General features: G+C 39.8%; 4 protein-coding genes across 6 annotated transcripts in view; 1 reads left to right on the top strand and 3 right to left on the bottom strand.

The window, feature by feature from the left end:
• LOC124399404 (phytanoyl-CoA hydroxylase-interacting protein) overlaps window positions 1–3,066 on the bottom strand; it is a 12,850-nt gene extending 9,784 nt beyond the window's left edge. Inside the window, exon 1 of one of the 2 annotated variants that reach the window (XM_046870265.1) lies at window positions 2,763–3,066. Coding sequence is in view for 1 of the 2 variants with exons in the window: in XM_046870264.1 (XP_046726220.1) it covers window positions 1,009–1,104 (96 nt within the window). In the remaining variant the exon portion in view is untranslated. Of the gene's footprint in view, window positions 1–1,008; window positions 1,292–2,762 lie in introns of those variants that run through there. The other variant, XM_046870264.1, reaches the window with a different exon arrangement.
• Window positions 3,067–9,994: 6,928 nt separating this feature from the next.
• polr3d (polymerase (RNA) III (DNA directed) polypeptide D) lies at window positions 9,995–13,937 on the top strand. 2 transcript variants are annotated; one of them, XM_046871453.1, is made up of 9 exons: window positions 9,995–10,114; window positions 11,018–11,165; window positions 11,572–11,615; window positions 11,742–11,896; window positions 12,032–12,156; window positions 12,352–12,535; window positions 13,066–13,316; window positions 13,436–13,588; window positions 13,696–13,937. In XM_046871453.1, exons 2-9 carry the CDS (start codon window positions 11,025–11,027, stop codon window positions 13,810–13,812), a joined length of 1,170 nt encoding a protein of 389 aa, XP_046727409.1. In that variant the 5' UTR covers window positions 9,995–10,114; window positions 11,018–11,024; the 3' UTR covers window positions 13,813–13,937. The 2 variants fall into 2 exon arrangements, with proteins under 2 accessions (XP_046727409.1, XP_046727408.1); XM_046871452.1 differs by having other exon boundaries at window positions 10,003–10,110.
• Window positions 13,938–14,816: 879 nt separating this feature from the next.
• On the bottom strand, window positions 14,817–21,702 carry rnf10 (ring finger protein 10). Its single transcript, XM_046870823.1, has 18 exons — window positions 21,169–21,702; window positions 19,410–19,600; window positions 19,122–19,327; window positions 18,943–19,033; window positions 18,648–18,832; window positions 18,432–18,568; window positions 18,137–18,294; window positions 17,876–18,019; window positions 17,528–17,723; window positions 17,292–17,425; window positions 17,086–17,203; window positions 16,897–16,998; window positions 16,643–16,780; window positions 16,241–16,332; window positions 16,102–16,159; window positions 15,848–16,012; window positions 15,651–15,720; window positions 14,817–15,314 (listed from the first exon to the last, which is right to left on the bottom strand). The coding sequence occupies exons 1-18, from the start codon at window positions 21,314–21,316 to the stop codon at window positions 15,257–15,259; spliced, it is 2,391 nt and encodes a 796-aa protein (XP_046726779.1). The 5' UTR covers window positions 21,317–21,702; the 3' UTR covers window positions 14,817–15,256.
• A 457-nt stretch (window positions 21,703–22,159) lies between these two features.
• The window catches only part of pop5 (POP5 homolog, ribonuclease P/MRP subunit), a 2,963-nt gene continuing 2,622 nt past the window's right edge, over window positions 22,160–22,500 (bottom strand). The window contains exon 5 of the mRNA XM_046870825.1: window positions 22,160–22,463. Within this exon, the coding sequence (XP_046726781.1) occupies window positions 22,360–22,463 (104 nt within the window). The 3' untranslated portion in view covers window positions 22,160–22,359. The remainder of the gene's footprint in view (window positions 22,464–22,500) is intronic.

The following is a 22,500-nucleotide window of genomic DNA, read 5'->3' as shown; positions in this document are numbered from 1 at the left end:
CTGAGAGCTCTCTCTGTTTCTCTGAGTTAATGTAGAGCACTAAAAATCTCCAAGGACTTCTCTCAAAGCCTTAAATTTCACTCACTCACACACACACACACACACACACACACACACACACACACACACACACACACACCCCTGCTCCACTTTCATTTCATTAAAAAAAAGTCAGTCTTAGAAAGCTTTGTTTAGGGATTGAATAACACTAATGCAAACAACTCCAAAATTATTGGCACCCTCTAGAGCAAGGTCACGGGTATTGAATAATAATGATACACCCAACCAACACATAGAAATCAACCATGAAACAGATGTGGGTAACACAACCACACACACACATACACACACATACACTCACACGTGACAATTTCTGGTGCACAAAGCCAGAACATCTCCATGAAGATCAGATTTCCATGGGTTGGAGTGGAAGATCTCCTGCTATAGAACTCCAACCTTATTGAACATGAATTAATGTGAACACTGACTGCACCCCAGGCCTCCTCACCTCACCTACATCAGTACCTGACTTTACTGACACCCTTGTGTCTAAATCTCAAATATCCACAAAATCTAGAGAAACATCTTCCCAGAAGAGTGGAACTTATTATAAGAGTAATTTGGGGAATAGATGTGGAATGGGATGTTAAAAAATGGTGTCCACAAACTTATGATACATATTTTTTTTACTATTTATCTACAATATATATAAATATATAAACAAATAATTTCATTCCCATAAGTGTTATAACAAGTGTGAATATGAGAGGAACTGAGAATTGGCGAGAGGATCTGAAAGAGGGTGGAGGTAAAGGTTACAAACCAGGCGTAAAAAAACGCGAACACATCGTTTGACTTTTGCGAACTTTTAACTCTTAATACCATTTCAATTTCAATTCACTGTTAATGTCTGACACTAAAGAATTGACACTACGGCGTTATTCTCGATCCTTGGTCGTTTCTATAGCAACCGTTTCAATAAATGAAAAAATGCATCGTAAGGCTTACTTTAGAAAAGGATGAGTCTCCTGTGTCAGCACTTTCGTAACAGTCAGAGCTCAAAGCTGTCATTTTGTGCCGTGTGGTTTCTCTGTAACATGACATGCTGTATTTTTTTTATTTTAGTAGCTCAACAGAAGTTTATAAGAGGAAAGACAGAAGTATGTTTCAGGGAATTTAATGTAAAGATAAATGGACAGAAAGTGCTGTCCATCAATAAAACCACGGTAATTGTTGGTATTAAACTTTGAGACGTGCCTCAAACCTTTACACTCGACTGCATATATAGATAGATAGATAGATAGATAGATAGATAGATAGATAGATAGATAGATAGATAGATAGATAGATAGATACACAAAGTGGTATCGAAAAGATTTGAGTTTTGTAACACACCAACAGATGGCAGCACAAGGCTGCACACACAGTCACAGGGAGCACCGACCTTCATACATCAGTGTGTCAAAAGACATCTCCTGTATACATCGGTTGCTGTGCAACTGCTCTGTCACCGAGTTCTCCTTACACGTGAGTTTCTTGTCAGAAACAACGTGATCTCACTTCCACACCCACCCTACTTGCTAGAATTGGCTTCTGCGGACTTCCCGAAGATAAAGATGCAACTCAAAGGTCGCTGTTTTGACACCATTGTGGAGATCCAGAGCGAGTCTCAAAATGTTTTGACACCACCTCATATATATACAGCATATTGTACATATTTATACAGGATATTTTTAAGCCATTTTTCTAGGAATCTACTGTAGATCTTCCTAGAATTTTGATTTCAAGGAATTCTGAAGCGTTCTAAAGGGTTCTGAAGTTTGTCACGGAATTTTGCATCATTGGATTTTTGATCTTGATGCAGAGTCTTGAGAATGGATTCAGTGGAGGAGAGCGTGACTGATTCACTGAGATTGGCTTCAATCTCTTCTGAATGATTGAGAGAGAGAGAGAGAGAGAGAGAGAGAGAGAGAGAGAGAGAGAGAGAGAGAGAGTGAGATGTGGGAGAGACAGTGAGAGAGTGAGTGTGAGTGTGAAAGAGAGAGAATGAGAAAAAGAGTGGGAGAGAGAGTAAGAATGAAAGACAAAGTGTGTGTGTAAATATGTGTGTGTGTGTGTGTGTGTGTGTGTGTGTGTGTGTGTGTGTGTGTGTGTGTGTGTGTGTGTGTGTGTGTGCATTAAAGGTATTGGTCATGGCTCAGTTTTCTCCTAATGGTTTGACTCTTGTTTTTCCTGCAATGGATTTTTCCATAGTGAAAAAATGAAAAACATTTATTTTATTTTTTTGTCCTCTGAGAATTCCCCCAAAAAGGAAAAGCTTAAACATAACAGCCTGAGAGAGAGAGAGAGAGAGAGAGAGAGAGAGAGAGAGAGAGAGAGAGAGCAAAGGAGTAAAGAAAACAAAATACAGCAGCTGTGATGTGGAAAGTAAACACACTCACTCACTCACACACACACACACTCACACACACACACACACACACACACACACACACACACACACACACACACACACACACACACACACAGAAATATTAATGCAGACTCAGCAGCTTCAGAGAAATGAGACGAGCACACGAGCGTGGATGGACCAAGATCTTCCACTGCACCTGCACTCTGGTTACATAACAATACAAAAACTCCTGCAGATATGAAGTAGTGTTCACAACAACAAGCATCACACACACACACACACACACACACACACACACACACACACACACACACACACACAGAGAGAGCAAGAGAGAAAGGAGGCTTACCTCAGTGCCTGCAGATCTGCGATCAACACCAATGCTGGACTGGTCGAGAGAGAGAGAGAGAGAGAGAGAGAGAGAGAGAGAGAGAGAGAGAGAGAGAGAGAGAGAGAGGGAGAGCGGGAAAGGAGTGTGTGTATATATGTGTGTATGTGAGTGAGAAAGAGAGAGAGAGAGAGAGGAGAGAGATGGGTGCTGCGGTGATGCTGTTTGTATCTCTGCTCTGGCATGGAAGAAGGATGGAGGGAGATTACTCTTTCTCTGTCTCACTTTCTTCTCCTCCTCTTTCAGTTGTCCTCTCTCTCTCTCTCTCTCTCTCTCTCTCTCTCTCTCTCTCTCTCTCTCTCTCTCTCTCTCTCTCACAATCCTGTCACACTTCCATGCCCTCGTATCTCAGAGTCCCCCTCCTCTCCCAGCCCACCATTCACGTGTGTGTGTGTGTGTGTGTGTGTGTGTGTGTGTGTGTGTGTGTGTGTTTTATATGTAGGTGTGAACCAAATGTGTACTGAAACACACTTAAACTCATTTAACACATGCAGGTTCTCTGCACCACCCATATTATATTATTATTATTTGATTAGAACTACGTAACTGCTACATGCTGGTTTTTTACACACATCCATTTGGCTGTTGTTGCTGTTACACACAACCTTTTGTGTGTACATGTTGTGTTTGTTTACAGGTGCACTTCTGTATACAGTTCTCTCTCTTTCACACTGTACTCTAGCTTTGTGTTTTGTGTATTTGTTCTTGTTGTCTTGTGTTGTCTGTTTGCACTCGGTTGCACACGATGCACTTTATGTGGCGAGGACGCGTACTTTACTCCTGAACTCTGTGTTCTGTTTTGTCGCTTTGTGTTGTTTTATGTTGTAAATGTAACACCAGGGTTCTGGAGGAACGTTGTCTTGTTTCTCTGTGTACAGCGTCAGTTATTTATGGGTGAAATGACAATAAAAGCTTCTTGACTTGACTTAAAATGTCCCTTCAAAAGACAGGAATATCTGGGAGGATTTCAGTCCACTGAAAGCTTTTTGAAACACCAATGTGTGTGTGTGTGTGTGTGTGTGGGGGGGTGTTCTGACTACAGAACACACACACAAGAAATCAACAGCAGGATGAGGATGTGAAGATTGATGAAGATCAGTGATGATGTGTGATGAAGATGAAGTGATGAAGATCAGTGATGATGTGTGATGAAGATGAAGTGATGAAGATGAAGTGATGATGTGTGATGAAGATGAGTGATGAAGATGAAGTGATGATGGGTGATGAAGATCAGTGATGATGACTACATCAAAGCATCAGAATTCCTGTTCTCACATTATAGCAGCTGTAAATACTCCTTTCCATCATCACCCCCCACCCTCACTCTCTCTCTCTCTCTCTCTTCCCTCTGTTTTCCTCATTCTCTCTCTTTCTCTAAGAATAAAAAATCTGTCCCTGAAATACTTCTTTATTGACACTGGAGACTCCTTCACTAATTAAACATCTCAGTCCAAAAAAACCAACCACACCCTCCTAAATCAGTTGTAGCTACAGAGATGATCTTCAGTGGCGTCAGAGCTGCAGTTAAAGGAAAATGATCAACATTGACTTTTATGCAGATTGTAGATAATCTGCGTTCCTGTTCATGATGTTTTAATTTGATGTAATAGATTTGTATTTGGACATTGTCTCAAAGTAGCTTCACACAGACGGTAATAAAGAATGAATAAAATTGTTCTTTATAAGTGTAAGTTTGTCCCTGGTGAGCCGGTGGTGACTGTGGCATGGACAATCTCTCTTTCTGTTTCCTTCTCTGAGTATGTACAGTAGCAGCTCTGCAGCTCAGTGGGGACAGACAGACGGACACGCCGGGGGTGGAGGGAGGGGCTTAACGGCAACGAAGCGTGGAGACGTGGCGTGGAGACGTGGCGTGGGGGGACGTGGCGTGGAGACGAGGCGTGGGGGGATGACTGGTGTCTTCACCTTAAAATAAAACTCGCTGTGATGTTTTCTGTCTGGATCCGGACACACTGTTGGAATCTGTTCCACCCTTTCACAAGTTTATTAATAATGAAATTATGATTTATTATCAGATTTTTATTATTTATTTATTTATATAGACTTTTGATTTGCTCAAGATGCCAAGAAAAGAAAAATAAAGAATATATCATTAGATTGTAATAATATTTATATCTATAATATTTATGTCTGTTATACTATATTCTATTCTTCATACTGTCTGTTATATAAAGATGTTTTTCATGTGTAAATATTGTGTTTATAATGAAAATCACATTCGTATATTATTCGTATTACATAAGTGTTTTATTGCATTTCATTATTTTCACTCTAATTTATTTTTCTTCTATATTTCTACTTTTTGAAAGCGTATTGTACTTCATTTCTTATTCTTTATAAAATAGTTTCATAATTTTATTAAATTTGATCAAGATTTTTTATATATATATTTTTTATTTCACTGTTGATTCCATTATTTATTTATTCCTCTATTTGTTTTAATGTTCTATTTAATAAAGTATATTATTTTTTTTATTATCTTGTTTTATTTGTGTTCTTTTTTAAATTCTATTTCAAATCTATTTTATTCTATCTATCTATCTATCTGTCTGTCTGTCTGTCTGTCTGTCTGTCTGTCTGTCTGTCTGTCTGTCTATCTATCTATCTATCTATCTATCTATCTATCTATCTATCTATCTATCTATCTATCTATCTATCTATCTGTATATATGAAATTACACCCTAAACACATCCTCATCCTCATCCTAGTCCTCCTCAGTTTTCGGGGAAAGGGTTTCTCCAGAGAAGAGCCAGATGGTCCCATATGGTCCAGTACCACAGGCATCGCTGGAGTGAAAGGAGAATGTTTACAGCCCGCTGATCAGTACACAGTATTAAACACAGCACACGAGCTGCAGAGCTGAAACTCTGCACCAGGATTCATCCTACACACTGAACAGAAGAATCAAAACACATTTTCCTCAAAAGTGTCTTCTGCTCTTCATCCAGCCAATGAGTGTGTAAGCACAAACCCCCACAAACCGACTCCGAGTCTCACAGGCGTCTATTAAACTCATAAACTATCATAAAGATAAACAATATTACAGGGATGATGCAGCTGTTTTTCTGGTATAGTATAATCTCTATCTATTGTCTAATCACACATCTGTAGTGTGTGTGTGTGTGTGTGTGTGTGTGTGTGTGTGTGTGTGTGAGAGAGAGAGAGAGAGAGAGAGAGAGAGAGAGAGAGAGAGAATTTAAGAGAAACAGGGATGGAGAGAAACAGAGGACGAGACAGACAGAGAAATACAGAATGAGAGATGAATGAGAGATGAATGAGAGATGAATGAGAGATGAATGAGAGAAGCTCTAACTCTGATTTATTCTCGATTTCAGAATTAGAACACAGACGCCCAGACGAGGCCTGTGGGCCGAATTCGGCTGACGGTGACCTTTGATTCAGCGAACCATATCAAACATGAGAAGCGGGTAAAGGAGAGAGAAAATCCATGTGGCACAGATCTTTATTTCTAAAATAACATAAAAAAAAACTACTTTTTTTTTCTATTAAAGCTGCAAAAAATATTAATTGAAACTAGAATTAAAGAGCATACGTGAATTTGACTTTTCTTTAATTGAATGTAAATACACACATTTTACAGCTTTTGTGCAGGATTTAAAACGTGGATAAATCTTTTTTTTTTTTTTTTTTTTTTTACATTTTCCCATTCTAATGCTCACATTTTGTTAAATCCCAGGAGTTGTAGTTTGAACTAGAGGAATATAATCACACGTATTCGCTTATTAACAATAAATGTATGATTCATGAGCTCCCTCTGCTGTTCAGATTCAGAACTTCAGGGTTCTTATAATATTTCATACATATATTCATAATACATAGGGTACACTATAGTGCAGAATGCTATACTATATATACTATATAGAACTATTCTACACTGTGCTATACTGAATTATGTTAAATACCTTATAATATACTGTACAATACTTAACTATACTATACAATAATGTTCTATACTGTACTGTAATACACTGCATTATACTTTACTATAATACTTCACTTTAATGTTCTATACTACATTGTACTGCATTATACTATACTTCACTAATATGTACATTACTGTACTATTCTATAATGTTCTACACGATACTATACTATACTATACTATACTATACTATACTATACTATACTATACTGCACCCTACTTCTCTATATTGTACTGCATTATACAATATTTCACTTTAATGTCCTATACTGTTCTAACTGTATTATACACTAATATACTGCACTACTATAGAATACTATACTTCACTATACTGTACTATACTACACTATTATGCACTACGCTATGCTATACTATAATACTATATATACTCTACTATATACTATAGTGTATTCTATAATGTACCACACTATTCTTTACCACACTATACTATACGAATTTGTACTCTACTGCTCTATACTACAATATACTATATTATACTGCCACTTACTATACTATATAATATTTGTACTGTATTATACTGATGTGTACTATTCTTTGCTATAATGTACTATATTATATTATACTAAATTATACTATACTTTACTATACTATACAATACTTTACTATACTGTACTGCACTTTACTATACTATACTGTACTATACTATACTATACTTTACTATAATATACAATACTTTACTATACTGTACTGCACTATACTATACTATATCATATTATACTATACTTTATTATACTGTACTGCACTTAACTATACTATATTATACTATACTTTAATATAATATACTATACTTTATTATACTGTACTGTACTGTACTGCACTATACTATACTATATTATACTATATTGTATTAGACTTCATTAGACTGCACTGCACTATACTTTACTATACTATATTATACAATTCTATACTATATTACACTTTACTATACTATATTATATTATACTATACTGTATTATATTGTACTATAATTTACTGTACTTGTTATATTATACTGTAGGATATTATAATTTACTACACTATACAATACTATATTATAATTTACTACACTATATTATAATTTACTACACTATACTATACTATATTATAATTTACTATACTATATTATAATTTACTACTATACTATACTATATTATAATTTACTATACTATATTATAATTTACTACACTATATTATAATTTACTATACTATATTATAATTTACTATACTATACTATATTATAATTTACTATACTATATTATAATTATACTATACTATACTATATTATAATTATACTATACTATATTATATTATACTATACTATACTATACTGTACTATACTATACTATACTATACTATACTGCACCCTACTTCTCTATATTGTACTGCATTATACAATATTTCACTTTAATGTCCTATACTGTTCTAACTGTATTATACACTAATATACTGCACTACTATAGAATACTATACTTCACTATACTGTACTATACTACACTATTATGCACTACGCTATGCTATACTATAATACTATATATACTCTACTATATACTATAGTGTATTCTATAATGTACCACACTATTCTTTACCACACTATACTATACGAATTTGTACTCTACTGCTCTATACTACAATATACTATATTATACTGCCACTTACTATACTATATAATATTTGTACTGTATTATACTGATGTGTACTATTCTTTGCTATAATGTACTATATTATATTATACTAAATTATACTATACTTTACTATACTATACAATACTTTACTATACTGTACTGCACTTTACTATACTATACTGTACTATACTATACTATACTTTACTATAATATACAATACTTTACTATACTGTACTGCACTATACTATACTATATCATATTATACTATACTTTATTATACTGTACTGCACTTAACTATACTATATTATACTATACTTTAATATAATATACTATACTTTATTATACTGTACTGTACTGTACTGCACTATACTATACTATATTATACTATATTGTATTAGACTTCATTAGACTGCACTGCACTATACTTTACTATACTATATTATACAATTCTATACTATATTACACTTTACTATACTATATTATATTATACTATACTGTATTATATTGTACTATAATTTACTGTACTTGTTATATTATACTGTAGGATATTATAATTTACTACACTATACAATACTATATTATAATTTACTACACTATATTATAATTTACTACACTATACTATACTATATTATAATTTACTATACTATATTATAATTTACTACACTATACTATACTATATTATAATTTACTATACTATATTATAATTTACTACACTATATTATAATTTACTATACTATATTATATTATACTATACTGTACTGTACTGCACTGCACTATACTATACTATATCATATTATACTATACTATACTATATTATATTATACTATACTTTATTATACTGTACTGTACTGTACTGCACTATACTATACTATATTATACTATACTGTATTAGACTTCATTAGACTGCACTGCACTATACTTTACTATACTATATTATACAATTCTATACTATATTACACTTTACTATACTATATTATACTTTACTATACTATATTATACAATTCTATACTATATTACACTCTACTTTACTGTAAAATATTATACTAGACTATACTTTATTATACTTTACTATACTATATTATAATTTACTGTATTATATTATATTTTACTGTATTATATTATAATTTACTATACTATATTATAATTTACTGTATTATATTATAATTTACTATACTATATTATAATTTACTGTATTATATTATAATTTACTATACTATATTATAATTTACTGTATTATATTATATTTTACTGTATTATATTATAATTTACTATACTATATTATAATTTACTGTATTATATTATAATTTACTATACTATATTATAATTTACTGTATTATATTATAATTTACTATACTATATTATAATTTACTGTATTATATAATATGTATTATATAATATTTATAGTATTTATAGTATTTATAGTATTTACTGTATTATATATGAGACTGCACTGAACTATACTTTACTGTAATTCACTGTACTGTTATAATGAAAAAGTACATTTGTGAAACTCGGGCAGTTCCAAATGTATTTTTTTGCAGCTTTCATTCGTTAAATAATTGATATTTGATTAAAAATGTGTCCAAAGACGTCACACCGTTCAAAGGTTATCAAACTCCGCCCACTACACAAGGAAACTCCCATCAGAGCGCTGATTTCAGTGAGAACTCTGTGAGATACACACAGTGTTTAAGGACATTTGGATTCAGTCAGCAGGAGAAGAAAGCGAGTAATTATATATTTATATGTATTTATCTGAAATAGTCTCTGATTCTGTAATAGATTTGAGTTGGTTTTAGCAGCCGGTTGTTCAGCCATGTGTCGCTGCCATGTGTTTCTGATGACATGAGATCTTATAGAGACTAAAGTCAGTTTCACAGCTTTTAATTACACAATAAACTTATTCTGACGTTTCAGATGTGAATTGATGTGTGTGTGTGTGTGTGTGTTGTGTAAAAAGTTGCAGTAGTGTCGGTACCATGCGTGTGGCTCAATCCCGAGTGTCTCCATACTTCCGGTATTAAGCGCACTGTGTAGAGCATTAAATGAGTGATGGATTAATTAAATAACGACCCACATCTCAGGGAGTAGTTGAGAATATTTTATTGAACCCGTTTGTTTGTGTTAAATCAGCGTTTAGATCAAATAAAGTCGTTAAACACGCCGCGTCAGCGTTCAGGTGCTCCCAGGCATGCGTCAACACGGCCGCCATATTGGAAAGGTCCAAAATGACTCCGAGCCGATTCCGAATCAACTCCGATACATACAGTATATAAAGACAAGTGTATGTCCAAAGTATAGTGTTTTATGTTTTTTTGAGAGACACATGCATGTTCCTTTTGTTTCTATCCAACAAACTCGGCATGAAGATTTACTTTGACCCAACAAATCTATAAATGTCCAAATGTTACACTTTCTCCAGATGTTCTATACCGCTCGCCAGCAGCTCTGTCTCTGTCCTTCATACACCCTTAATATCTCATTAAACCCTTATTAAGAAACGATTTCCTTTTTTAGGTTCTAAATTCAGTCTAATTCTGGTCTAACCTCCACCAAAGTTATGTAGTTATAAAACCTTACTTGGTGTACGCTCTCAGTGATGCGTATTGTGTTATTTCTTGATGGTTTTCAGAGTGAAGATGGCGACCCCAAGCTCCGGCGACTCCTCTTCCACCCCGAGGTCTAGTGCTGGAGGTCGGGGTGCGATGCTGAACCTAAGGACTCCTGGCCGCCTTCCTACCATGCGCCCCAGAGACCTGACGCTGGGTGGAGTGAAGAAGGTACGCTTGAGATAAAAAAACATTGTGGTTATTTGTAAGCTTCAAAAACCATATCATGAGATCGTATTATGTTCTCTGGTATCTGTAGGGTGGATCTGATCATGACTGATTAGCATTAGAGTGTTGTAGAGAAGAACGGAGATCCTGTTTAATTCGGAGTCAGAGTGGAGAAAACTCAGGAGTTTTCCTTTCATTTCTGGCTTGTGCTAAACTTGAGGTCTTTCTAAAAAAAGAATTGGACATTTGGCTGTGATAAAAAAAAAAAGATCATATAATTCAGTCATCATTATAAATTATTCATACAATGTGTAATGGCTATCTCTCTCTCTCTCTCTCTCTCTCTCTCTCTCTCTCTCTCTCTCTCTCTCTCTCTGTGTGTGTGTGTGTGTGGTCTGTTCTCCCACAGAAAACCTTCACGCCCAACATCATCGGCCGAAAGACTAAAGAAGAGTAAGTGAAGTTTGAGTTCTTATCTCGAAATTTATTTTTCATTTTACCTGTTAACTTTAGTTAATGTCTCACGTGTTATATCCTTCACCTCTAGAGGTCTACTTTTTCTGCTGTTTTTACTTTTAGACTAAAAGTTGACGAGGGACCCAGGAGAGAGAGGAAAGATGCCGATCGTGGACGCCAGAGAGATGGGCGTGGCAGGGGGCGGGGCCGGCCAGAGGTCATCCAATCCCACTCCATCTTTGAGCAGGGACCGGCGGAGATGATGGCCAAGAGGAGAGGTGAGGAGTTGCAGTACTGTGCTCAAATACACACACACACAGGGAATGGGGGCGGGGCTAACAGTAGTGCTACTCATGGATTTAAGTTTTGGCACACTTCGGCTGTAGCCCAGTAATTTCCTTTTGTCTTGGCAGGTGTGTATGAGGACACGCGGGACACGTCCAGCAGCGCTCCCTGCCCCATCATCAACATTAAGAAGGAGAAGCGAGAGACTGAAGAGGAGACCAAAGAGATCCTGCGCAAGCTGGAAAGAGACAATGTGTGTGTGTGTGTGTGTGTGTGTGTGTGTGTGTGTGTGTGTGTGTGTGTGTGTGTGTGTGTGATTTTATTTATTTTTTATTCAGGATTTAATTAGTCAGAATTACCTACTCAGTTTTCACTGGATAGAATATTTGAATAGTTATCGCTGCAGTAGGCTCGATGATACCCATGATCCTTTGCATGTGTGCTGCAGTTCGTGGACGACCCGCTGCTGAAGAACGAAGCGCGTTGCTGTCCCGTGCAGCTTCCTCTGGCTGTGTCCGGCTGGGTGTTTAAAGAGCAGGACGAAGACACCGAGGTCGAAGGAAGAGTCAAAGAGGAGAAGAATGCAGAGGATGAACAGATGAACGTTGAAAGCTCAGGAATTGCTGTTACAGGTGAGGGAGGGATGGATAGATGGACAGACAGACAGACAGACAGAGGAGATATATAGATGAGCAGAGAGGTACACTAAGAAAGAGAGAGCCATAGAGATTAAGATCCACAGGGGCTAACACGGAGATGGATATATAAGGTGTGAGGCCCGGAGACATAGAACATGGACGTAGACATGGACACACAGAGACAAACAGAGGAGGATAGACAGTAGAGGTCGACCAATTAATTGGTATAATCCGCACCAATTGTCGATTCGCTAAAACAATCAGCAAAAATCCATACCGATATAGTTTTTCTGGGTCGTGTCCTTTGCGACGTCTGAAAAGGTCTGCTGTCATTACGAGAGCGGCCTCTAGAGGTGAACTACCGACTCCACAGGCAGGGAAATAAAGACTGTAAGATCCAGACAAAGGCAGGGGGGGGATTGGACAGACAGAGAGACGAAGAGACAGACAGACAGACGGATGGACAGACAGACAGAGACGAAGAGACAGACAGTTTGTCTATTGAAGTTTTGCTTTTTCTGCAGTTAAACAAGAGCCTCCTGATATCCCCGTGATGAAAAAGGCGGAGACGATGTTTAAGCCGCCGCCCCTTCCTGAACCAGTCTTACTGCCAGACCTGTTGGAGGCATGGAGTCACTGCAAGGAGGAGGAGCTTCTGTTCATTCAGCTTCCTGATTCGCTGCCAGGACAACCACCGACCAGTGAAGCCCGGCCCACGAAAACCACCGTGCAGTCTGAGGATGGACAGAACGTGCTGCAGAAGACTGAAGGACAGGTGTGTGTGTGTGTGTGTGTACTTTTTATCCGTTTATAGTTATGTGCATCGTCTGTAATACGTGTTAAGGTTGTGTGTTTAAAAGGTTTAAGTTTTACGTGTGTGTGTGTGTGTGGTAGGAGGAGGAGGAGGAGGAGAACAGTTGTCATCTGAAGGAGCTGCAGGAGGGTTTAGTGGGACGCTTGTTGGTGAGGAAGTCGGGACGAGTGCAGCTGGTGTTGGGGAACATCACACTGGACGTGGCTATTGGGACGTCCTGCTCTTTTCTCCAGGTCTCTCACACACACACACACAGTCTCTCTCTCTCTGACAAGTGGTTATATACTTTCCATACTTTCTATGTTTATTTATTAAATATGCAGCGTGTGTGTGTGTGTAGGAGTTGGTGTCGGTGAACACAGAGGGAAGAAGAGGTGACGTGACCGTGCTCGGCCACGTGAAACACAAACTCGTCTGTTCACCAGACTTCGAGGCTCTGCTTCAGAACCGAGCTTGAATGCGTTCTGTACAGCTGTGTGTGTGTGTTCACTGACGGGGAAACTCGTGTGTGCTATGTTTTTGAACAGACTGAAGAATCTATATATACTGTATTTAAACTGTAAATAAAGACGTGGGCTCCTGTGGCGTGTCCTGAGCGAATGATTGAAGTGAAGGATCTCACGTGAACACGTGGTCACTAAAGTGTCAAGGCGGTAGATTTTAACCACTGAGTCAGGAGATTAAAGTACGAACCCCAGAGCATCTCAACGCAATCACTTCTCTCACAACATCGTTATGATTCAATTATCACGGTGTGAACCAACACTAAAAGCAGAAAACTTTCTCACTGATGTGGTTTTCAGTGAATTATTGCGTTTGTGTACTAATGTATATTCCTTTTTCTCAGTTTTCTTTTTACAGCGTTTGTCTACTACAGTTAAATTGTTTGAATTGATTTTCTGCAGCTTCACTAATGTTTAAATTTTGTTTGTAACAATGTTTGTATATTTAAATTATGCACATTTCAATATACAAAATCAAATTCACTATATATCCTTGAGGCTTATTTCTTTATAACTGAATGTAAATTTTTTCCCCCAAACAATTTTTTTTTTTATTTTAAAAAGGGTTGTCAACAAAAAAGTTGATTTACACAAATTGCTTCATCTTTCATATTCAAATGCTGTTTTTTTTTATTTAAAAAAAAAAAAAAAAAAGCTTTTGTATTTTTTAAATTTCACTTTTATACATTAAAACCCTAATTTAATGTATTTTAGTTACAATAAGCGAAATATTTAAATTAATTCGATTAATCAATTATCAAAATAATCGTTAGTTGCGGTACAGTAAAAGGAGACAATGTGGAATGGTGTGTTCAAAAAGCACGATCTTTTTCGTATCATACACATACACACACAGGTTTAAGGTGAATAGAAGCAGCAGTGTGTTACACATGTGTGTGTGTGTGTATTTATGAAATGTATTTTAGGTCAGTAAAAAGAGCAACCCAACGAGAGGCAGTGCATAACAACGTTTTATTCCTTAAATCAATGTGCAGGTTTAAATCACAGATTCCTCAAAATAAAATCCAATATCTTCCTTTTTTTATCATTTTAATTTTAGAACATGAAAAACAAAAACACCCCAAAAATACAGAGGCTGCACCTCACCGAAGCGTCAAACTTCCTCTCGAGTCCGAGACCAAACTCAGGCTTTTATCACGTGTTTATGACGTGTTGGTGAAAACCCGAATGAAGCAGCGTGTAAACGTGGGTCGTGTTTAATGCGTGCAGCTGATTAATATATGCGGAAAAACACCAAAAGTGCCTTACTGAAGTGTGAGAAGGATGAAGGAGGGAGAAAAGGAAATAAATAAAAGCGATTGTTGAACTGAAATGTAAAAATGTTTTTTTTTTTCCTTTGGAAACTGTCGTGGGTTCAGCGATGACGTGAAGGGCGTGTTATTCGGCAGCTGGTTGACTGCCGTCGAGTTCCACCCTTGAACGTCGTCTCTGATCCCTGGAACGAGAGTTAATCAGATTTTACTCTCCGTGACGGAGGCGTATCGGAGTCTGGCGCTGTGACGAGATCGAGTCGCTGTACGGTGATTATTATTGGATGCTTTACATTTATTTCTTGAGCAAAATCTCACTTTTCATTCAAAATGAAAAGAAACTGCAACGTTTTAGAGTAAACGACTCGATGATTAACAGAACAGCGTCTCTTCAGCCTACAGCGGCGTGTTGGTGATGCCAAGTCCAAGTTCGTGAAGCTGTGGCGTAGCGTAAAAGGGACAGACCTAAGAAAAACAATTATAAAAAAATGGAGGGGGGGGGAGTATGCAGTCTTATTTACTTTGTGTGAACCATAGAGGTGCTGAAGAGAAGCTTCTGCTTTTTCTTCTTCTTCTTCCCTCCTTTCTCATCTGTGGGGGTAGTAAGAAGGACACCATGGAGAGAAGATCAGGACAAGTAAAACAAACAACACTGCTACGCACTGTACACACACACACACACACACACACACACACACACACACAGTGTAAGACAAACCAGTGGTGGGCGGAGCTTCAGCCTTGACTGGTGGTTTGTTGTCCAGCTGCAGCAGCGCCGCTTCAACCGCCTGACTGAAGGAGTTCTGGAAGCTGGGGACCGGCACGCGGTCCGACCCGTCGCTTTCCCCATCGCTATCAGCTACCGGAGGAGCCAAAAACGCATCTACAGAGAGAGAGATTTATTACAGAAAAACCATCCCATCCAACAGTCACACTCACGTACGTCAGCCGTATCCGTGTTCAGTCGCTCACCTTTCTTTGGAGGAGGTTTGGGCCAGACGTCTGCACGGGCTTTTCCATCTCTCAGCATCTACACGGATTAGAATCGGACACGTTTAACGAGTTTGATGATTTAACGATGAAAGGAGATGGGGAGGAAGGAGGGATTTACCTGCGCGAAGGACATGCAGGGAGGGTCCTCCTCCATACTGCCTACACTGAACGACTGACTGTTCCCGTTAAGACTGGGGAACATCGCCACATCTGAACAGAAAGAAGAAAGGATTAATAGCGCCCTCTTCTGGAAACTAAAGGGATTAGATTGAATATCCAACATTGGTTCTGAAACTTTTTTTGCAATTCACAATATGGGGATGGATTTTAATCCCCCGTCTGTCGTCAATCACCACAAAGAAATAGTAATGAAATTTTTTTTAACTTGAAGCATCTCAATGAGCATGAGCTTTATTCTTAATAACAAATCATTAATTATATAAATCCTGCCTTCATTGCACCCGTCATGTTTTTATTCCCCACTAGAGGGAGCTCCACACTTTGAGAACCAGTGGCGTACCTGAGACAGGACTGCAGCTCAGAGGAGTCAGGGGTCCGAACACAAACTCTGGATTGAGTCCTGGTGGACAGTCCTGAGGAGGAGAACCAAATGCTGGGAACTGCTGCAGGTTCTCCAGCCCGATGTGCACCTCCGGGTCTACAGAGGAGAAAACAGACTTGTTCTGGAAACTTCAGTGTTTTCAGCTCTTATGAAGAGAAGGAGGATCACCTCTTTCATAGGAAACACACACTCACTACATTTCATTTACTCACATTTCCCCTGCTTCCTGTTCTCCTCCATCTCAATCCGTTTCTCCCTTCTCTTCTCATCCCTCGCTTTTTTCTGCCTCGCACGCCTCCTGCGCTCCAGGTCGTCTGTCAGAGGAAGAACGCAGCTCAAGATGTTTGGACAAAATGAAAAAAATATTAAAAAAAAATAAAAGAACAGGTCCAGGTGTGTACCTAAGAAGCTGTCCAGGGTCTCCTTGGAGAGGACGGGCGGCTGGAGGTTGAGCTCGCAGATGCTGAACTCGCAGGTGAGGGGCAGGTGGGAGAGGTAACGGTGTCGACGACGAACGTCCTTCAAAACACACACACACTTTAAATACTTTGCCACTTTTTTTTTTTTTTTTTTTTTTGAGTGCACCTTTGAATCAGTGAGGTTCTACCTCGTTAACTGTGTGGCCCTCGATCTCCACTACAGTGGCACTGATGGACTGAGGGCTGTTCTCCAGGCTGCCGTACTCCCTCACCAAGCAGCGCACGTTTACCGGGTGCAGGAACATCTGCTGCCCGTCCTCAGCTGCACAAAAAATAAAATCGAGAGGGAATCGCATTAAAACCCTGTGATAGAGGACCATGTCTTTTCATGCACACTACCACACACACACACACACACACACACCTTGGTAGAAGTAGTAGTATGGACCATGCTGAGAGTTCTGCTGTGACCCAGCCTCACTAGTCAGTGCTTCCTCTCCAGGTCCATCCAGCACCTGCTCGACCCCCTCGGCCACCTCCTGTTGGGGCGTGACCTCCAGAAGCTCTTCAGTAGTCTCCACAATCTGGTCGTCGAACGCTGAAGCGTACTGCAGGATGGGCTGGAGAGAAAGAGAAAGAGAAAGAGAGAGAGAGAGAGAGAGAGAGAGAGAGAGAGAGAGAGAGAGAGAGAGAGAGAGAGAGAGATTGATTCACTTTGAGAGTCGGAACAAAGCTGAATTGAACCCGATTTGGGTTATTTTGCTTTTTAAACCTTGGAGCTGGTGAGTTTGCTGATCGCCACATCTGGAGCAGTCGAGTCCAGATGTCGGTCGGTCAGAGAGAGATTCCTCAGGTCTGCACCGTCCACTCCAGTCTTATCTGGAACGCTCCGCTTCAGCAGGCCGTCCTCTCGCTCCTGCATGCAATTCATTCAAAATGTATATATTTAACAGGCTGCTCATCTAATAGACTAAGAGAGTGTGTGTGTGTGTGTGTGTGTGTGTGTGTGTGTGTGTGTGTATATACGCATTACCTGCAGCTGCAATAAGGCGCTCTGTATGAAGCAGGCTTGTGGGTCGTCCCGTTCCTGCCTCATCTGAGCCTGCAGTGCCGCCCTCTCCTCCGCTAGAAGACCCAGAACCTGATCCTGAGACGCCAGCAGCAGCTTGGAATAAGAGCTCAGACGTACGTCTGCACCACACACACACACACACACACACAATTAAAACCATTAATCAGAAAAAAATATATAGAAATCGGATAAAAACCCAGATGAAGCGAGTGTTCATTTCTACGCTGTGATGTTCACGATATCTCCTGTCCCTCACCTCCAAAGCGAATGGGCTCCTCCACTTTAACCCACTGCGAGCTGGGCAGCGCCACCAACACACCTTTCTCCCTGCGCATCAGGCGCATGGTGATGACATCGCCGGGAGCGTACTGACGTGTCTCCATGGCGACAACGCTGAGAAAGAACAGGAGAGTCTGTGAGGGTCAGGTCCATACTGAAAGTTGCAGAATAAACATATAGCCTCTATTCGTACCTCTTGAGATCTGCACTGTGCACGGCCTCGTAGCAGATCGGACACTTGGACCAGGTTTTCTCGCTCAGAGACAGGTAGTGCAGCATGCAGGGCCAGCAGTAGATGTGGCCACAGCGAGTGATGTGGGCCGCCACCGGAGGGTACAGACAGATCGGACACGACGGCACCTCGTGGCTGTAAATGCGCTATATGGCAGAGAGAAAGAAGGATGAACAAAAAGTGTTTGGACCCCTAGAAATTCCATCCGGTGATCCTTTCGAATCCTTGAAGATCTTGATGAACGGGTTTCACTCACCACCTGCTGCACACAGTCCCAGCTGACCAGCGTGTCGGGGTCAGTGAAGTGAGCCTGATAATCCTCATCATCGATCACCACAAACTGGCAGCTACGGAGACAAGAGCAGGAACGACAGATCAGACGGAAGCCGCCACGAGGAACTCTGCATGTGAACGTCCCATAACAGCACCACTCACTTGGCCTGCAGGAACAGCTCCTTGTTGAAGGGCTTGTGTTTGTGCCCCCACTTGTTGCGGCGACCCCAGCACGAATGCCCGTCGCCTCCGGGGCCCATGTGGCCTCCACGGGGCTCAAAGGTAAAATTGAGCAAATGGTTCAAACTGATTTTTTTGGGTCCGGAAAACTGAGCCGGGCTGAACTCGGCCCGGCGCGTCTCGGCTACCTGAGGGACGAGGAGGAACAGGTAGATCGATTGAGCGTTCAGCACGATCGTTTTCTCACGTACACTGTTCTCTGCGTCTTACCTCTTCTCTTCTCCCACCGCCCATGAGCCCACCAGGTCTACTGCCTCCTCCGCCTCTCTGGGGGGGTCTCTTGTCGAAATTCTTGCCTTTCTGTGGGTGGGTGCGCCGAGGGCCTGGGAAACTCTCTGCTTTGGGGAAGGCCGGCTCCCGCTTACGGTTATAGCGCTTGGAGCCGCCATTGTTCTTCGAGTCTTTAAAGGAGAACACAAAAAAGAAGAGAGACATGAAATGTTAGATGAATGATCTGATGACACCAAACATCACATGATATTTATTACCTGTTAACCAGCAGCAAACCAGCTGCAACATAATTCGACCAAAAGTATTGGGACATTCTGTCATTCGATCCAAGTGAATAAAATTCTTTGAACTTGGGGACCCAAACCTGTTCCTGCAAGACAAAGCCCCTGCACACCACAGGCCTCACCTCACAGACTTTAGTAGCACCCTTGTGGCTGAAAATCTCATACGACAATTTTGGAAAGTAGCAAAAACTTGTGTAAACGGGATTCCAGGATCCAGCCGTTAAATAGATTTATAATATACACTGGATGGTTCAGTCGTACACGGACAGCTCAAGTCAGACGTGGAGCGTTAAACGCGTCACACGTTTCCCAACACAACGAACAGTCACCGTGCATAGGTCAGTCAGCGGCTGTTTGACGTGAGACAACTCAAGTACAACCGTATGATAAGAGTTGAGGGTGTCGGCGTGGAGCTTATCATCTGGACGCAGAGCGGCATCACGGGACAAGTCGTGATCAAAACAAGCTTCAAAGACTCTTCAGGAGCCGAGAGGATTTTCAAAATCATGTGACAGAACAAGAATAGCCTCCAATTCACATGGACGTCTCCTCTGGGCCGCGTGCTGAGCCTTTACAAAAGTGCACTTCATCGTCTGAGCAAACAAACATGCACAACGAACTCAGTTAGAAGTAAATCGAGTCGATCCGAGTTCTCGTCACAGCAGCGAAGGAGAAAACTGTTCAGCCAACCAATCAGAATTGAGACAGCTTTACGTAAACACACACGTTTAATAGATGACAATCAGGTCTTATTTAAAAGGCACTATTTATTTATATATTTGTTTAACACAAATATCCAGAGTCTCCAGACCTCAGGGCTTTTTTTTTGGAGAGAATATTTTTCAGGACTGACTGGTTTATAATTTGCAATTTCTCTTCCCATGGAATAGAATTGAAATTCAACAAATAAGGTTACGCAATATATATCTTGTTTGGTGAAACATCTAAAAAAAAAAAAAAAAAACAGGTTTGCTCTTTATTATAATTGCAAAGGGATTTTTGTGGTATAAGAGCAATAAAACATTTTCAGCATATTTTACTGGAGTGTGTGTGTGTGTGTAACAGGTATATGCCAGTCAAGCATTAAGAAGCATTTCAGGATGAATATTCCGTATTTGTGGTATTTGGTCGACATTTAAAAGCCCCCAAAAAAGTTCTAGAGCACGAAAAACACTTGAAATGACCACCAAACGCACACCTGCTCCCTACATAGGATTCCTACGCAGTGCACAAAAAAAACTTCCGGGTTCTGCGCGTGACGTATGGAACTAACCGACCAATAGCAATGCGTCTGAGCCACCACATGACCCGAGGCCTGAAAAACGTCATGGCGAACAGGGAGAACAAACAATAACAATAACGGAGCTTTTGTGTTGCAGCAACAATACCTGGAATATTAGTATATATGGAGGAAAATGTGTATTTGTAACACAAAGTAAAGAGTGTATACACACCGGTTTTGGTTTTAGAATCTGCCGCCGCTGGCCCTGTGGAACTGGAACGGGGCGGGACCTTGGTGTTGGCGTTCGGGTTTTTCTCCATGTCTGTGGGTGAAGAACTGAGACCGAGCTCCGGGAAGAGAGCCGCTGAGCTCTCTAGCATGAAACGGGATAGGAAACGAAAAAAGCGGGCTGTTATAGGAAGTGCGGGTCAGGCGGCGAAGGCCCTTGCTCATGCTTGTCAGAACCGGATACTCCATTACGGCGACATCATGACCACCAAACAAACCGAGAAAAAAAAACAACAAGAGAGACACCAAATCCAAAATGTCTCCGAAAGAATAAAAGGAAGGGGTGAGAAGACGGGGTAATTCGCTCCCCTTCGTTGTGGGAACTCCTGCTTCCCACCGAGCGTTATCCGCTCTCCAGCTGCGGGAAAACCGCGGTATATTAATGGGTTTTCAGGCCCAGATTTCCCGAGCGCACTGAAACGTACTGCTCCTCTCTTGTGGCGACGGATCGCCAAACAGGAAGTGAAGATACCCGGATGATATTTTTATACGGCTGGCGCGAGTCGTCTGTGCGCGTGCGCAAACTCGATGCTCCTGGTTGATGGAAATAATGCCAAGCGCGAATGAAACCCCGCCCCTGAGTTGCGATTGGCTGATTTGCGTAAGAGTAACCAATCATAGCGTAATACTTGGGATAGTTCTAACCAATTAGGACACGACGTCACAAAAGCGGATGGGATTAAAAACAAAGTCATAGGTGCCGAAACGGATGTGATTTGTGTTTGTACAAACTGCAAATCAAACAATAAAACTTATTGTGCAACATCTCGAATATGTAGTGTGATTTCATATAACTTGTAAAACGTGTATGTAAACTCTGTAAATAGACAATATCTTTTTATTACTTTTATTTCCTTTCTTTAAATAAAGTTTATTTTCTATTTAGCAATAACACTGACAATTTATTTTTCATATACAATATTTATTAATTGATTATTATTAGTTGTAATTTTACATCAAATGCAGTGTGTAACAGTGTGTGTAAAAAAAAAAAAAAAGTTAGGGATGCATCAAGTCGGTAAAAAAAGGTAAAGGTAAAAAGTTTTGGCATCCTTACTCTCACTTATAATACAGATAACGTGCCACATAATGTGTGTGTGTGTGTGTGTGTGTGTGTGTGTGGCGTGATTTATTGTTAGGTTTCCTCCTCTTCACTGTCTTCATCCTTGTCGCCATCATCTACGCCGAGTTTTCTGAGCGAGCAGCTCAACACCGCTCTCCTCACTTCCTGTTTTTCAGCTACCCAGAACGACAGAGAAAAGAAATGTGTGAGGAT

The sequence above is a fragment of the Silurus meridionalis genome, chromosome 17 (assembly GCF_014805685.1).
Source record: "Silurus meridionalis isolate SWU-2019-XX chromosome 17, ASM1480568v1, whole genome shotgun sequence".
Classification (NCBI taxonomy): domain Eukaryota; kingdom Metazoa; phylum Chordata; class Actinopteri; order Siluriformes; family Siluridae; genus Silurus; species Silurus meridionalis.
Note: the sequence above shows the minus strand (reverse complement) of the source record. Positions and strands in the feature narration are given on the sequence as shown.

Coding starts and splice junctions, on each gene's coding strand:
- polr3d (XM_046871453.1), top strand. CDS start 11,025: ATGGCGACCCCAAGCTCCGGCGACTCCTCTTCCACCCCGAGGTCTAGT. Junction 11,616..11,741: donor GGCCGAAAGACTAAAGAAGA/GTAAGTGAAGTT, acceptor TTTTACTTTTAG/ACTAAAAGTTGACGAGGGAC. Junction 12,536..13,065: donor CTCAGGAATTGCTGTTACAG/GTGAGGGAGGGA, acceptor CTTTTTCTGCAG/TTAAACAAGAGCCTCCTGAT.
- rnf10 (XM_046870823.1), bottom strand. CDS start 21,316: ATGCTAGAGAGCTCAGCGGCTCTCTTCCCGGAGCTCGGTCTCAGTTCT. Junction 19,328..19,409: donor GCGGTGGGAGAAGAGAAGAG/GTAAGACGCAGA, acceptor CTCGTCCCTCAG/GTAGCCGAGACGCGCCGGGC. Junction 18,833..18,942: donor GGGACTGTGTGCAGCAGGTG/GTGAGTGAAACC, acceptor TCTGCCATATAG/CGCATTTACAGCCACGAGGT.